The sequence below is a fragment of the Astatotilapia calliptera genome, chromosome 16 (assembly GCF_964374335.1).
Source record: "Astatotilapia calliptera chromosome 16, fAstCal68.1, whole genome shotgun sequence".
NCBI lineage: Eukaryota > Metazoa > Chordata > Actinopteri > Cichliformes > Cichlidae > Astatotilapia > Astatotilapia calliptera.
The window spans coordinates 11,424,742-11,442,002 of NC_137437.1; the positions used below are offsets into that span (position 1 = coordinate 11,424,742).

The 17,261-nt window shown below is 42.3% G+C and overlaps 1 protein-coding gene across 2 annotated transcripts in view; it reads left to right on the forward strand.

Annotated features, from left to right (window-relative positions):
* The window catches only part of plcl1 (phospholipase C like 1), a 143,076-nt gene that overhangs the window by 64,198 nt on the left and 61,617 nt on the right, over window positions 1-17,261 (forward strand). For both annotated transcript variants that reach the window (XM_080291197.1, XM_026146001.2), the window contains exons 2-6: window positions 9,196-9,270; window positions 11,044-11,331; window positions 11,461-11,751; window positions 12,882-13,273; window positions 16,060-17,185. In XM_080291197.1, coding sequence (XP_080147323.1) covers window positions 9,196-9,270; window positions 11,044-11,331; window positions 11,461-11,751; window positions 12,882-13,273; window positions 16,060-17,185 — 2,172 coding nt within the window. The remainder of the gene's footprint in view (window positions 1-9,195; window positions 9,271-11,043; window positions 11,332-11,460; window positions 11,752-12,881; window positions 13,274-16,059; window positions 17,186-17,261) is intronic.

Genomic DNA, 17,261 nt, shown 5'->3' on the forward strand with positions numbered 1-17,261 from the left:
TCCGTATCATCTTTCAATAAGTTTCGCCAGCGCTCCAAATACAATTTAGCAAAAAAAAATCACAGTGAACAAGACTCATGAGCTCAGGGAAAAAAGACCTGCAGAGATGTGGGAGAAGGTGCCAAAGCCTTTGTAAACTATAAAGCCTGATACTGTTTACAAACTGTAATATTTCTGCATGAATATTGTCAGGAAAAAGTGACAGTTGAGGCTCTTTCATCTTGTCAACACATCTGCCTGCCTGACATTGAGCTGCTTAGATAAGTTTAAGGTGTCTTCTCCTTTTGTTTCAAATGCTCTGTAGAGCAGTTTGTGGCCTACAGAGCTCTCTTCATACACCACTCGATATTCCTTCTCCACCAGTCTTATTGGACCCATGGTTACAGTTGCACATATTGTTGAAAATATGATATTATGACAGAAGTGTTAAGACTTTAAGCTTAATGTCGGACACACACAGACAGATGACAAGTAATACCTGAATCCTTAAGCTGTCGTTTTCTGTAGGAGCGTTCTGCTGCTGGTAAATGTGGCCTTAGGCAGATTCTTTACAAAAGATTTCCCTCATCAAGCTCATGTCTTACTATGATGTAGCAGCTCAGAGATCAAGGAAGCATTTCATCTCTTCTGTTCTAGTTATCATAGCAGACCTAATTTTCCTATCACTGAAAAATACATGAATGGTTAACTAAATACACATTAGGAATGGCAGTTATTAGTGGAGGTGTGTGATGTGGCCTCAGAATTATATCACAATATTTAAAGGAATAATGTGATAATGTTGTTAGAATAGTGAACAAAGAACACTGAACATCTTATCTGCTTTTCCGTCCTTCTTTTCTAGTGATCTGCCACTGAAGACAAACTACCTAATTCAAAATGTGAATCTGATGCCATGCATAATAATGCAGTAGTAACGACGCAGCATAGGTCAAACACAAGCAGAAAAATAGTTAAGAAGGCAGTTGCAAAGGAAACGTAATGTAAGTAAAGTATAACATGGCTGCTTAGCACTTTAGTATACCAATAGCTAAATAATGTCACCTTGTAACTCTTCAGTAACCTGTCACATGATAAAATGTAAGTGGACAAATATTTTCTACCTGGCTTTAAGCAGCTTCTTAATCAGCTGCTTAAAGCCATGTAACCACATCAGTAATTTCCATCCCCCGTCTGCTTTTCCTGTCACACGGAGCGCAACTGGCGAGTTCTCCAGCAGTGCTTAGTTGAGTCGCTCATCACCAACCAGTAGTATCGCCTCCTCGCGTTCCATCAACACCTGGTTGTACTTGACGCTGTTATTTGTGGTTTTTAAAGCAGCAGTTATTGTGCGCTACAAAATGTAAAAGTTTAGCATTGTGACATCGTGTTTGGACATTTTTACAGCATGTAAAAATTGATGCTGATATTATTGTGATTGATGTGAAATGGCACATCACTAATTGCTATCATACACCATTATGTCCAAAATGACACATTACAAACATAACTCTGAAATTTGAAACCACTGCTTCAAAGATAAAGGTCATTGCATATAGACATGAGAATATTCCGACTGTTGACCTTTATGCTGTTTCTGTCCTCACTTATTGAGGATAATGACTGGAGCTTTGGACGGATGTGTTAGACAGTGCTGAGGTTGTTTTTGGACAATCCCTACTTCCTGTACAAGGAGTGATATGTACAGAAGTAAGGAGTACATTTATCAGCAAAATAAAAAACAATGAAGAAACAAAGTCTTCTGGAAACTATTCTGATCTTTTTCTCAATGTTGCTATTTATGACACACAATTATAATATGACAGATCAGCACTGGCCTAACCATGGCCAACACGCACTTTTGTAATAAACACATGTACAGGCTGCATTTTCTCACATCATTAAACAAAAAAGACTTACATTATATTCAAACCAGTGGCCTGCAGGGACTCACTGAAAGGCACGCAAAGACAGTTGTGTCTGTAGTTGCTGTCCTGAGAAAAACAGAAACAGTTGCTCATGAGCTCAGGAACAGAAGCCTCTTGATTTGAAACATGACATTAAAATATTCTAATAACAAAGTAAATGGCTGAATTAAAAAGCTTGGCCAGCGTGTGACATGGTTAACTGTGTTAACTTAAATAAAGGGAGAGAGATTGCTTTCTTTTGGTATTCTTCACTGACGTATATTTTTTACATTTTACTCGATGAGCTCTGCTGGGCTTGCGGTGCTGGAATGTGACTGCATTTTCTATCGTGAATAAGATTTGGGCTTATGTGATTTACAAATAATTGCGTTCTGTTTTTATTCACATTTTACGCAGCTGTTGAAATCAGGTTGTTAATGCTTTGGTAGTGGCTGTTTTAGCTTTGCCTTTTAAAACTACATTTTTAAAAGGGAATAACTTACTAAAAACAAGCCTCGGTTGTCTGCAACTATTTAAACTCAGTCAACTAGAACATTGGCAAATGTATTTATACAAATCTAAGAGGTCAGCAGTTTTACTTTGCATTCATGGAGCTCATTGATCTTAATTTGGATACATATTGGAAAGTGTTACAGCTTGACTTTAAGTGCAACACAGTGGAACAGTTGCGGGTCATTGTGACACACAGCAAATTGCGGGTTGCAGTGGATGTAAGACTGTGGACGCAATGGCAGCACAGTAATCTATTTTGATAATCTCCTGCCAGTGTGCTGAGGGATAATTAGCCAGATCGTGCCATCAGATTGGGGCTGGATTTATGCAAGTGCCAGGTGTTGTCTGGTCAGTGTTTGTGTCTCTGTGTGTGCAAGACACAGAGCTTTATAAATGAGGCTAACAATTTAGTCAATATATGGAAACACTGAAGCAGTCTGCAGGCACAGCATAGGCATTGATGAATGGCACTTTGTATGCGTTTGAGTGTTTTAAAAGGAAATTCATGTTAATGTCCAAGGTCATTCAACACAGAAGGTCGCTGTGCAGGAGAGAGAACTTGAATGAAGGCTGTTGTTTCTTTTAGTGGTTTGTAAAGTTGCAGGGATTGATTACTGCCTCCACCTTTGTTTGGTTCACAAATCATTAAATGTTACATATAAGACGGTAACATGAGTGACATGAGTTATTGTGGGGGGTTCAAATATTTTCTATCACAAAAACCCCCTTGAGTTTATTGATTAAACATGCACTAAGCCTAACATCATATTGGTTCTCCAGCTCTTCTGGGACGACACCAAGACATCGCCAGACCAGCTGGAGACATAATCTCTCCACTGGTCACACCTGGCCTCCTCCCAGTTGGACATGCCCAAACACCTCGCCTAGGGTTTGTTCTGGAGACATCTTGCTCAGATGCCAAAACCACCTCAGCTGGAGGCTTTAGATGTGGAGGAGCAGTGAGCCCCACTTGAATGACTTGCCTGTGCCCCATACAATGTACAGTTGCGGGAACATTAGTTTTTATCCAGATTGGAAAAGCCAAACATGGAGTCATTAATTCTTACACAGGTTTCATACTGACCTTTTGCCAGCCAAACTTTACACTGGAAACCACATTACAGACCCACAAGAATAAAAGTCTAAATATACCATCAGTGCCACTAGTCTGTGTACTTGTCAGACCAAAATATGTTTAATATATTCCATACCTATTGCGTTTAACTTAACTTATGGAATGCACTTTAGGTTTATTTACATCGTATAGAGCTTCCTGTACGTTTGCCTGTCGAGTAGGAGAAGACAGTTCATGTTTTTTTTTTAAACATTTCGTTTAGTAGTTCTGTGATTTTGCTCAAGAAGATTACAATTAAAATCATAAGTTAGTTTTGTTATTAATACCAGCTTGTGCTTTGTAGTTCTCCTTTCACATGCTACAGCGCTCTTGTTGTTTTCCTTTTACTGACTCAACATAACAGTGCCCTCTGGTCATCAAACCAGCTTAATGCAAAATTGTTTTCCCAATTTGGTGTGGGAATAAACGTGACATGCCTGCATTCCCTCTGGGATAAACTGTAACACTGCTAGAAAGACCTTGTTGTCTGCCATAGAGTAAATGCTTTTAGCTGGTTTCAGACCGGTGGCAAGATTAATGAAAAAGATGAGGTCGTTGAATCATACCATATCTAGTTTGGCTACAGCGATCCAAATTTGTGTGTTATAAAAATAGAAGTAACAGTTAAGTAACAGTTTTGAGCAGCTTTGTAGAACAGACGAAAAGTGACATTTAACCCGCCATTATACAAACAATCCACACAGCACTTTTACATATACAGTGAACACAAAAGAATTATGGTTACAGAGCAATAACTCCAGAATGACACAATTAAAGTTTAGTATTTTTATTAAAAAAATAAACCCATTAATTATACTCATCAGGCATTAGCAGAATGTACTCTTCCCCAGAGGCTGCATTAATATTTTAAGGAAAAATAACAAAGTAAGACATAACACGACCAGCGGCTACGCAGATTAGCCCTCAGCTGTTAGCCTCCTCCTGGGAAGGATTCCTGTGTTATGCCTTTATGCTGATGCAGCTCTAATGTCAGGCAATTTTGCTGTTCATACCGTGCTAACATTTATGTTTGAAAATATTGCATGCATGGCACTTCTTTAACTGTTGATTATCAAATGTTTTTTTGGCTCATGGAGTTGACATAGTTTTAAGATTTGCCTCTGGTTTGCTTCCTGTGGCAGATGGCTGCCCCTCCTTCAGCACAGAGGTTCTTCCTGTGAAAATTGAGTTTTTCTTCCCCGGTGTCACAAAGTGTTGCTCAAAGGGGTTCATCTGATTGTTGTCTTCTCTATTGTTGCTGGCACTGCACCTTACAATATAAAGTGCCTTGAGGTGACTGTTGTTGTAATTTGGCGCTAAATAAAATAAAAATGAATTGGATATCATTCTGTCATCATTCTGTGCTAAAGGTCCATTTCAGATGTTACTCAGAGCAGTTTTTTTCCTCCTGTGAATGCAGTTTTACATTTGTTACAAAAAAAAAGAAGAGTCAATAAAGTAGGTTTTCTATTTAGACCTGTGGTCCCCAACCTTTTTTGCTCCACGGACCATTTTTCCATGTCACGGACCGGCCTTTAAGGTGTGCCGGATAAATACAACAAAATAAAATGATACGAGCAAGACAACTGTGGTATTTTGTAAATATAATAATAAACACAAATTCATTATTAGCAGCGACCGCCTGAAGTGCGCCGACAACATTGAGAGTAACGTCCTCCTCTCTGCCCTTAATGCTCTCTGGTCACTATGGTAACGCGTAAATATTTCTTTCAAAATAAGACAAAACTACAAAACAAATATAAATAAACCCCTGAAAAACATAAATTTCACACCCGAGGCTCAACTCTCGCGGCCCGGTACCGGTCCGTGACCCGGGGGTTGGGGACCTCTGATTTAGAGAATGCATAGATGTTTCTTGTTTTATGTCAAAAAAGAATCATGACATTTTTGGATTTTAGAAGATTAAAACAAAACTGTTGATGGAGTCACACTAGATTGAAGTATACGGAGATATTTTCTTTATTTGTTCATTGTTTGGATATAGAAAACAGTCTGGAAAGAGATTTCTTGTTCATTGGTAGCTCTCAGTTACTGTGACAAGACTGATATTAGCTACAATTTTGCACCAGTCTCCTCGCTGTGTGCAGGTGCTCATACGAGCCTGAGGCTTGTCTTCTGTGCCCATTTGATATAACCAGGTATAGAAATAGTGTGGCAGTCCTTAGTGAAGAGCCAGCTGCTGTAACCACTTTATCTGCTGTCCAAGGCTTTCCAACACAATGAGCTATTGTTCTCTAACCATGTATTCTACTTTTGTCCCGTCTCCTACTAGTCTGCATTTTGTGTCTGCACTTGTTGCATCACAGTCCTTCTTTCATCTCCCGTCTTTGCTTCTTTGTGCTGAATATTTTATTTGTGCTTGTTTGCAAACCAATCCTTCCATTTTACTTGTTTCTTGCATATCCACTTAAGTCCAATCCATTCTCTTAATTTGTCCAGCCTGACCTTTATTACATCTCCTCTTGCCTCCAGCTTTTGGTTCCATTTCTCTGGACTGTTTCTCCATCCGTGCTGATTTTTTCTTTCCCCTGGCAGTTACTCAACAATGAGTGTGAGCGTGATCATATCAGAGTTAAAAAGTGTGGTGAAGTCAAACAAAGGGGAGAGCTTAATGCAGACGGTGGATTATAGCTGGAAACAGGACTTTGCACTAAAGGCTTTTTTAAGGACGTGGCCTTACTTTCCTGGACGGCCTGTGTCATGCAGTGACAGTGGAAACATGTAGTCTCGCAACGTGCACATGCCGGATTAGTAACGACAGCTACCAACATCAATGTTCTCAACTGTCCATACTGCCCCAGAGCATCACTAGCACAGTCAAAGAGACGCAGTTTATGGCCACTCCCCACTCTGATCTGTCCACCTAAATACCCACTGACCTGTTTTCTGTAAGCTCTTCTGTCCGGCCTCTGCTGACCAATGTAATGAAAAAGACATTCTGTGGCACAGTAAAGTGAATAAAGACAAACAAGCTCTCATTTAAAACTCTGACCTTGCTGCTTATCCGTGTCTCTGTGTACTGGGAGGTGTACGGATATGGGAATTGGAAATCAATGTACCGAATAGGACGAGGCAACGATTTCAACTCTTCCTCTTTTTTTTGCCTTGTTCCCTTTCTTTTGTTCAGAGGCAATCACTGCTCTGTTTGTCCTGTCCTTGTCTCTGTTGTGTAGGCCTCCTGTTTTTTTTCCCTGCAAAGAAAAAAATCATTTGTAAAAATCAGAGCAATATTTCAAAAGAAACACTCAAGTAAAAGTACAGTTTCTTTTTGAGACAAGAGCATGCAAAGGATTTCTTGACTGCTACAATTATTTGAAAAGGTGCTTCATATGATAGTTGATGACTTTTATATTTCAGTATTAACAATAATAATAATAATAATAAACATTTTTAAAGGGTGCTTACAGGTAAAGATGACATAGTGAAATATTACATAAAGCTGACTGTAGCTACACTGTGATATTTTCCATTCTTCAGCTACACACTGTTAGGATCAGGGTTTCTAAATCAGTTGCTACTGAGTAAAGTCTAGGATCTGCTATTTCTTTGTGATGTTGATGTCATGATCCGGCTGCGTGCAGGGAGGAAACGGACCCAAACGCAAAATCACTAGAAACAGGATTGAACTTTTGATGTGAACTGACACATCGACAGGATCAGGAGTGAGTCTATTGTTTTTAATGTCCATAGAAGCGGGAGAAAAATAATCATTGTAACTCACCACCGGGAGTTGCTTAACATCGTCCATTTTATGGCGGCATCTGCGCCGCTTCCTACGGGAAGGGGAAGTGGGCGAAGACAGCTGGGCCTCCGGCGTGCAGACTTGACTAGGGGAGACAGAGCAACTAAGAAACACAGAACAACAACAAAGAGACACAGACAGCTACTAAATACTCAGAAAACTAAACAGAATACAAGAAAGCCAAAGCGCTAGACTATAGAATAAACTGGGGCAACAAAGAGAACTAAGATCATAATACAAAAACTCAGAGACACAAGAAACTCAAAGCACTGGGTCACCGACCCAGGACCGTGACAGTTGAGTTCAATTCAGTTTTACTTTCATATGAAAGTCGCTTAAATAAGCGTCTGTGAGTCGTTTGGTACCGGGCCGCGAGAGATGAGGCTCAGATGTGAAATTTATGGTTTTCAGGGTTTTTATCGTTAACTCGGTTTCCCTGGGTCTTTTCCCGTGTTGTAGTTTTGTGTCTTACTTTGAAAGAAACATTTACGTGTTACCATAGCGACCAGAGAGCATTAAGGGGCAGAGAGGAGGATGTTACTCTCAATGTTGTTGGTGCATCTCAGGAGGGCGCTGCTAATAAAGTTACACAACCACACAGTGAATTTGCGTTTATTGTTATATTTACAATATACCACAGTTTTTGTCTTGGTCGTATCATTTATTTTGTTGTATTTATCAGTGACACCTTAAAGGCCTGTCCGTGAAAATATTCTCTGACATTAAACCGGTCTGTGGAACAGAAAAGGTTGGGGACCGCTGGCTTAAATCACCTTTCTTTCCCATTCTGATGCTGGGTTTGAAATTTAGCGGTCGTGTTGACTAAAGTCAACACTGAAGTCAACACAACCTGTTTGAACACATCTGTTCACACTGCCTTATTCGCTTTAGTGCTGATTTTACCTGTTGTCAAGTTCTGCTTTGCAATTTTAACTTATTTTATGTATTTTATGACTATTGCTTCTTTTATGAAATTTCCCCTTGTGGGACTAATAAAGGTATCTTATCTTATTAATGTTGTTCTTTTGTAAGGTGACCATGGATTTTTGAAAGGCGCTCTCAAATAAATTGTATTATTATTATTATTATTATTAAAGTCAGAGAATTGCTGCCATGCGATGTTGATGAGCAGGCAACAAGCAGTAGAATAGGCTTACCCAATGAAGCGAGTGTATTTCCAATATTTAAGGAGGAGAACAGTTACTATTAGCAGACTTCTGTTACAGTATATTATATGTGTACAAATGAAGCACTACTTGCCGGTTGAGCACCAAAGTAAAGGAGTGTACAGCAGAGAGGTGGCCAACTCTGCACTCCATGCCAGTTGCAATTACTGCTATCATTTTAGCTCCAGTGGTTAGAGCTCATTAGAAATCAGAGACAAGCCATTGTCGGGACCTTCGTTAAAAATTCCTTGCAGTAGCTCTAATGAAAGTAAACAATGACATTTGCACATGAACTTGCCAATCAGTCTGACACAAAGACAGAGGCAGGAATTCAAAATCCCAGCAGGGCTCAAAACAGGTGTGTGTGTGTGTGTGTGTGTGTGTGTGTGTGTGTGTGTGTGTGTGTGTGTGTGTGTGTGTGTGTGTGTGTGTTGTAACAAAAGGGAAATAACAGTATTTCTATGTTAGTTCTGCTGCCCTCGGCCTCTCCACTGCTCAAAATGCTCAAAACGTTGAATATTTTCCTACCAGTGAATATTTTTCATGTCCCAGGTCTTTCTTAAGCCATGCCTCAGATTTGTTGAAAGGAAAACAGATTTTCCACCTTTCCCTGGAATATCAGGAGTACCAGGAGGGACTTCTCTCCCAATCCTAATTTTCCAGGTTGACTTATGACTGTTATGACTGTGTACATCCTGCATGTTGATGCTTCTCATTTTGACCTTCAGCCCATCTGTCTTTGTCTTTCTTCAGGACCCCTCAGTGCAAAAGGTGGGCGGAGGCAGGAAGAAGACGGTGTCCTTCAGTAGTATGCCCTCTGAAAAGAAGGTAAACTGGAAATAAATGATCAAAATCAGTTTCACATAGATTAAGCAGAATCTTAAAGGGAATTCTGATTATCTCAAGGGAAGTTACATTACAGTTACATTAGGGAAAACAATGCCTGTAGACTGCAGTCAACTTGTGATCTCCTTGCCTGACCACTCAGTCCAGTCACTGTCTTCACATTTACTTTGGTGTGCCAAGACCACGATAAAACAGGGATTATACAGCAATCAGACAGTCAGATGGCTATTAGTTTTCCCTTGAACTGGCTCAAGTAGGCACTTATATGCCACCTGTTTGCAATAATGGTGATAAATATCAAATCTATTGCCGTCTACATGAGACACATGGTGCTGTACCAGAACCAAGGGCGTGTTGCCACTAGTGACTCTCAGCCACACACTGGGCCATAAATTTGCTGGTGTTGCAACTGATGTTGTAGCTGTTATGATGAGCCGATAGAAGGAAGCAGCGACACTCCTCTGTGAAAACATCAAAACTAACCTGGCTGTCGTCAACTGCATCACCCACAGTTAGAAGATGTTACTGTAGATGAATGAAAATGAAAAAAGATGTGTCCCTCCCTGTAAAGAGACTTACAGATGTGGGTACCATTTGAAAAAAAAAAGGGGGGGGGGGTATGCTGCTGCTCTGTAGGGAAACAGAAAAATGTGTTAGGCTACTGTACTGTATTAGTATTACATTTAGAAATGATTTCATGTTAAATCATGAAGGTTATGCCAAGAAAGAGCATTACATATCCAACTTTTGATCAAGAAGGAAAGAAGTTCAGAAGGTGTTGCACTGTCTTTTTGCAGAAAGCATATGATACGGTACCAACTGTAGTACTGCTGAATAAATCCAGGAGGCAGGGATGTATGTGAGGGTCGAGGCTCCCTCGATGGAGCTGGGAGGCAGGATGAAAAAGGAAGACAACAGACAAAGTTCATAGATGAGACACACGGCCCAGTAGAGGACATCATGAAGTCTTTTTTTGATTGTCTGGTCACAGACTTTCACACCAGTGTCCTGCTGGAGGTCATTTCAATAAGGAGAGATCATTACAAAGAATGAACATGATTTATTAAGAGACAGAGTATAGATAGGTGTTTGGCCCATCTCAGGGGAACAGAATCCCAGCTGTGAAAGGGATTAGAGCAGGGAGAGCAAGGCCGGGAGAAGGTGATTGGACACAAACAACTTCACAGCGTGGGAAAGTGGGAGTGATAAGGCTTGGATTTAGCTGGCAGCACCTGGGAGCGGACAGATGTGAGACCTTATTGAACTTAGCTCAGGCGGTGCTCTTCCTGTTCCTCCTTGCACAAAGCAGCTGATACTGGTGCTGCTGATACGTCCATAACCCTTGAGCAGGACCAGTCTCCTATCTGTCCAGCTCTCCTAGAGTAACTGGCTGCCTCCTACTATAGCCTCCATGCTCTTTTGACTGTGCTAGGAGACACAGCAAACCTGCCAAAGGAGAAAGGAGCTGCAACCTCTGTAGGGTCGAGGTATGGCCTCATTCTACCAATAGCGAAACTAACCCAGCTAAATGCAAAACCAGTGAAGAAACATAAAAGTCGAGGGGGAATAAATGTCAGCTGTCTCCACCTGTAAAACCATTCCTGTTTAACAATTTCTTCCTTTTCCTTACCAGATTAATATCCGACACAGAGACATTAATAGGACATATTCCAATAAATTGAAAGTATATTTTGTCTGGAATAAAGAAAATTCACGTGTGGACAGTAACGTGTTTTTGGTGATTTTAATTTCCAGGTCAGCAGTGCAGCCGACTGTTTGGCGTTCATGCAGGGAGGGTGTGAACTGAAGAAGATCCGGCCCAATTCTAGGGTTTACTGTCGTTTTTACACACTGGATCCAGACTTGAGCTGCTTACGCTGGGAGCCATCCAAGAAAGATGGAGACCGGGCTCGGCTTGACGTTTCCAGCATTCGTGAGGTCCGCACTGGGAAGAGCACCGAGACCTTCCTCCACAATGGCCCTCTCTCCGAACATCTGGCTGAAGAAGCAGCCTTCTCTATCATACATGGAGATGACTACCAGGTAAGAATGGAAAAAGAAATGTGTGTCAGCAGAAGAATAGTGTCAAAACATCTGTGTATAAACATATAAACGAAGAAAATCACTAGTGTACACCCAGCCATTAAACCAGTTATCCATGTTTCCCTACAGTCTCTAGACTTGGTGGCATTGTCAGCTGATGTGGCCAACATCTGGGTAACAGGCCTTCGTTACCTGCTGGCTCATCCTTCCATCGTAGGAGGGGCTGGGGGAGGTGTAGCAGGAGGAGGACCAGGTGAAGGAGGGGGGGTGGCCGTTGAAGGAAGCCTGGGAAGCAAGATGAGGAGCGAGTGGCTGACAGCAGAGTTTGCCCAGGTCGATGAAGATGGCTACGGGATCGTGTCAGAGGACGTAGCAGTCGCCACCATCTGCAAACTGTGCCCTGGTATCAAGGAGGCCAAGGTGACAAATATGTAATACCACAGAAACTTGACTTGCAGTATTAGATATGAAGCACCACCAGTGCATAAATGTATTCTTATCTGAAGCTGTATTTTCTTTGACTTAAGAGTAACAGTAAGCTCCAGCTACACAGACAGAGTTAGAGACTGCCTTCAGACATTATCAGAGCAGCACAAGCCAGATTTCCTTTGGAAGTTGGTGGAGACCAAAAACCTAGCAAAAAGAGAATTATTTTTGGTTCTATAATCAAGGATATGATATCAGATGACTGCTAATATTGCTCCATAACTGTTGGCTATACTATTAGGAAAGTGAGGGTCAAAACTGTAGAAAAACCACAGCTGCTGTTCACTAAAACTGAAACTCTAGTGTGTTTGTGTTGCACATTAAATCTGCAGAATTAAACAGAAAATATGGAGCCTGATGATCTTTAAATCTTTGAACAGAGAAAGTTGAGAAGGAGGCTGTCACACAAAGCTTACTGACTCAGAAATAACTGGAACATTTGAGTTCTGTCATAACGATTTGCTCTAGGTTTTATACCCATAATGCTAACCCCCAGAGCTGCTGAGATATTGTGCATTAACAGAACTTACACATTGTAAAAAACAGCATCATCATTTAAGCTCTTTGCAATCAGGACTGCATTTCAGAACGACATGTTCAGCTACAATCACAGCTAAGTGATGTGTTTCCAAATAACATTGATTGGAGCAATAGGACATTTAATCCCTCTTGATGACGGATTTGTGGCTGTTCTGCTTTTCTCTTTTGGATTGCTGTTGCCTCACGCAGGACCGCTCCTTCTCCCTTTCCCTGCCTCGTGCCTTATTTGCTTACACACAGACTAAGCTAGGAAACTTAGAGAATATAAATGTCTGCACTGGCACACATGGGCGAGAACACAGAAGATACAGAAAGGAGAATTCAGAGTAGACAGAAACGATGGCTACATTGTGTTATATAATTGAATGTGGCTCGCTTTAATATCCTTAATGAAAAAAGACAAGTAAAATGTAATCCTCTTTGCCAACTTCACTGAATGAATGAGACATAATAACTGAAGTTCTTGCTTAATTAACTGTCTGCACTTTCCTATTTTCATCCACTTCCGCTTTGTTTTTCCTCAGGTGCGTCTCCGTTTCAAGGAGATCCAGCGCAGCAAGGAAAAGCTGACCTCCCACGTGACACGTGAGGAATTTGAGGAAGCCTTCTGCGAGCTTTGCACACGGCCAGATGTCTACTTCCTAATGGTGCAACTGTCCAAAGACCGCGAGTGTCTGGACCCTCAGGACCTCCGGCTCTTCTTGGAGACAGAGCAGGGTTTGTCTCTGGCTACCACTGAGGGCTGCTGGGAACTATTGAGGCGTTATGAGCCCTCTGCTCAAGGCAAGGAGAGAGGGCTGCTGGGTCTGGATGGATTTGCCCGCTACCTGCAGTCTCCAGAATGCCAGCTGCTTGACCCAGAGCAACTAGGGGTTTGCCAGGATATGAACATGCCTCTGTCCCACTACTACATCAGGTGAGTCAAACAGATCAACATGACATCTTTTAAAAAAACAAACAAAATTAAAAGGGTTCTTTTTCTGAACCAGTTAAAGAAAAAACTAGGAGTGCACAAACAAACAAACAAACAAACAAACAAACAAACAAACAAACAAACAAACAAACAAACAAACAAACAAACAAACAAACAAACAAACAAACAAACCAGAAATGATTTCTACACCAGAAAATGAGGTGAGCTGTTAAATGTACTGTATATATAAGTATAGTTATGCAAACCCCCTGCAAATCTGATGGGCTTAAGAGTACATCTCAACACCAAACAAATACCACAAGGAACACGTTTTAGTTACAGGTGCCCAAAACATTTCAACATTACTCTGTCCAGTGTAAAACTCGCAGCTGTCATGGTTCTGGGTCTTTTACATCGAAGTATTCTGTTTGATTTACTTTTACTTCATGTGCTTCTTTAGTATTGTGAGTCTTTAGTGCTTAGTTCCAGCTTCTGTTTTTATTAGAGGTGATGTAATTCTGTCTGTTTCCTGTTTTACAAAGTCTTACTTGCAGTGTGCTCAGTTTGAATTGTGTTCAGCTTTAAGGTCAGTTGTGTCATGCTCCTAGTGTGTTCCAGTGCTTTCTTGATTGTAATTAGTTTTTGTGTTCTGGATGTCACAGGCGATGAAGACTCGTATTTTGCTAAAAGGTTAGCAAAGGCGATTTGACGCAAATTAGCATGTTGTCACAATTTCAGTGGGATTGCAGGTGATTTTCTACTGGAAATGTACATTGCCATTACAGGTCAAAACACCTGGTGAGAAAGCAAGTAAACATTACTTTAAGGCCAAGGGGCTTACATGCTATATGTTTTTGTGGAATTACATATTTGTTATGTTTTTAGACGAATGAAACAAGTGTCCCCACCTCTGAGGTGAAGCTAGTCAGAACTAGTCAGAGTGTATAAAATGAGCAGCCAGTTTGAAGATCTAGAAATGGCCTTTAATAACACCATAGAGCAAAATGTGCGTTGTAAAAATGTTGTAGACTGCATATTTTAACACATTATCATGTATACTACTTTAAATTTTCATTTAAAACCAGTTAAAGCCACATTGTTACACTATTACATCATGTCTGTATGCCACTCTGAATTAATTCAGGGACTGGTTGCTTTTTCAAGGCTGGCTGCTGTAATGTGGGTTGTATTCAGTGGCTGAGAGGAGGAGGCAGAAAACTCAGCAGGACAGTCAAAAACTCACAATGACACTGGTACTGGGAATTCCACAGTGCTTGTCAGCAAGGCCCGGTTGCTGCTGTTGAGTGGAGACACTATCCCAGCTTGCATCCTACATCCTGCTACCATGTGCTGGATATTCTCTGGGCACCTTTGCACAACCTGCAACTTGGGTCCTGTTGGCTGTGGTAGACTCCTGCATCTGTGGATCAGGTGCTCTGCCTTTTCTAGCCACTGGTAGAATGTCAGGCACTTCCTTTGTCTGTCGATGGTACATCCCATGCAGGGGATTGGTCATTCCTCTTCCTCTTTCTCATCACCCGCTGTTTTCAGTTGCCTGAGGCACTCTTGGAATGGCTCACCTTGGGGGTGATGTATTTGTGGATGTTTCATGTTTTGGCTCTAATCCTTGCTCTTGAGGTCTTGGACTTCGTGTGGAGCTCCACGCATTGTAAGGAGTTCTTTTGAGGAAATAGATGCCACTGATGGCATCCATCTCCTCCTCTGCCTCCTTGGCTCTTATTTCTACCATTCAGCTAGCTTTCCAGTACCTGTCTTTCCTTCTGGAGGTATTTGGCTGTGCTGACCTTGCACCTTCATCATGCTTCCCGTGGGTCTGTGAGACACCCAGGTACTTGTAGCTCCATAAGTCTTCTTATGGACAGCTCCAACCCTTTACCTTCCCTCTATTTGCAGCCATTCAGCTACACTTATCCAGTCCAAATGACATCCAAATGTCCTCACTGTAGATCCTGGTGAGGTGGATCAGTCACTCCTGGCATGCAGCTTGATGCCATCCATGTCCCAGAAGTGTCTAATGGACACTAAACTTCTTAATTTATATCCCTATCAACTTTTTGAAAAGAGCTGATTGAGGGGATTACAACATAAGGACCCGAAGCACACTGCGTTGCAAGTCTTTATTTTCAGTGTCCTTCATGCTTTTATCAGAGCAGCTTTCCAGTTGCCTTCTTCCCTCCACACCACAGGTCTTGGCAAATAATAGGAAAGGCATGACCAGGTGATGAAGAACAGCTGTGTGGTTCAGCCTCGACTGCTCCACCCCTCCCATGCAGATGAGCCACACACCCTGCCACAGAGGCAAATGCACAACAGCAGTGGGACAGTCCATCACCTTGGTATATTTAACACTTGATGGTAACTTGTGAGACTGCCTTGGAGTTGGCCTCCAGCGTTGTCTCCTTTTGAGTTCCTGATGAGCACTCCAGCATCCGTGTGTGGGACATTAAATTATAGACTTTCCTAGGTGGTGCTCAGGTTGGTCTGACAGGTTTTAAATCCCTGGTCTATGGCTCTATTGGCAAGGACCTGGTGCTGGTGGAAACACTGCACTTGCTAAGCGTCCCAGTAATGGAGTAGCGTTAACGCTCCGAAATCATGACTGCCTGTTAAGCCTTTAGAAAGTTTATTGATTTCTGTATATTTTTCCCTCTTGCCTATATTTTTCAAGAAAAAGATCATTGAACATTGAATTAAATGTTAGTAATATTAAAATGACACATGATTTGTGTTGCTGAATGATTTATTGTTGATTTGTTTTTCACCCTCAGCACCTCATACCGCTCCTACCTGTTGGATGACCAGGTCCATGGAAGAGCAGATCTTGGAGGACTGATCAAAGCCTTGCAGTCTGGTTGCAGATGCCTGGAGTTGGGAGTAACTGATGGCCCAGAGGGGGAGCCTTTGCTCGGGGTTGACTGTGGGCCTGATATCCCACGACACCATCATCATCACCATCATCATCACCACCACCATGCACCAGTCACTATCCGCTCTGCTCTGGAGGTGGTCAATAAATACGCCTTCCTGACCTCTCAGTACCCTCTTTTGTTGTACCTGTGTCACCGTTGCTCCCCAGACCAGCAGCACACCATGGCACAGAGCTTGAGGAAGGTGTTTGGATCACGCCTTTACACTCCAGAAGCCCTGCCGGTCAGCCTGGGAGGACGAGCTACAACCTTACCCTCGCCTGAACAACTTAAGGGACGCATTGTTATAGTGGGGAAGAAACTCCCTCCAGACCATGAAGGCTGTGATGGGGAAGTGTCTGAGGAAGATGAGGAGATAGGCGGAGGTGGACCTCTGGCAGGAAGAAGAATGACAATACCCGGTGAGGAGGAACTGGGTGTGGTCTTGGTGGTGCCTCCACCCTCTCAACCTAGGAAGCTCCGTCTCCACAAAGAGCTGTCAGACCTGGTGGCTATTGCTCGAACTGGAAGTCGTAGCTTCTATGCCCAGCGAGCCAGTCACAAGCAGGCTCAGCAGCAGACTCCCCCCAGTAGTCCATCCTCTCCCAGCACACCGGTGGCTCCCGAGCTGCCTTACTGGACACTGTGCTCTTTAGGCGAAGGAGAAGCTGGACGGCTGACCAGTGAAAGCCCAGAGGACCTTGTTATGTTTACCAAGCGCACCCTAACCAGAGTACGACCCAGCTCCGTGCGTCTGGACTCCAGCAACCCTAACCCACAAGGGTACTGGAAAGGAGGAGTCCAACTTGTGGCCTTAAATCAACAGACCCCTGGCGCAATGTTGGACCTTCACCGAGGCCGCTTCACACAGAACGGAGGCTGTGGTTATGTTCTCCGACCTGCCGTGATGCGGGATGAAGTGTCGTATTTCAGTGCCCACACGCAGGGCTGCGTGCCAGGTGTCCCACCTCAGACCCTTCGTATTAAGGTCTAGATGTTACTCTGTTTTTCCCCAACATTACATTTTTCATTCTGTCGCACTAACCCTCTGAGGTGATGAGATG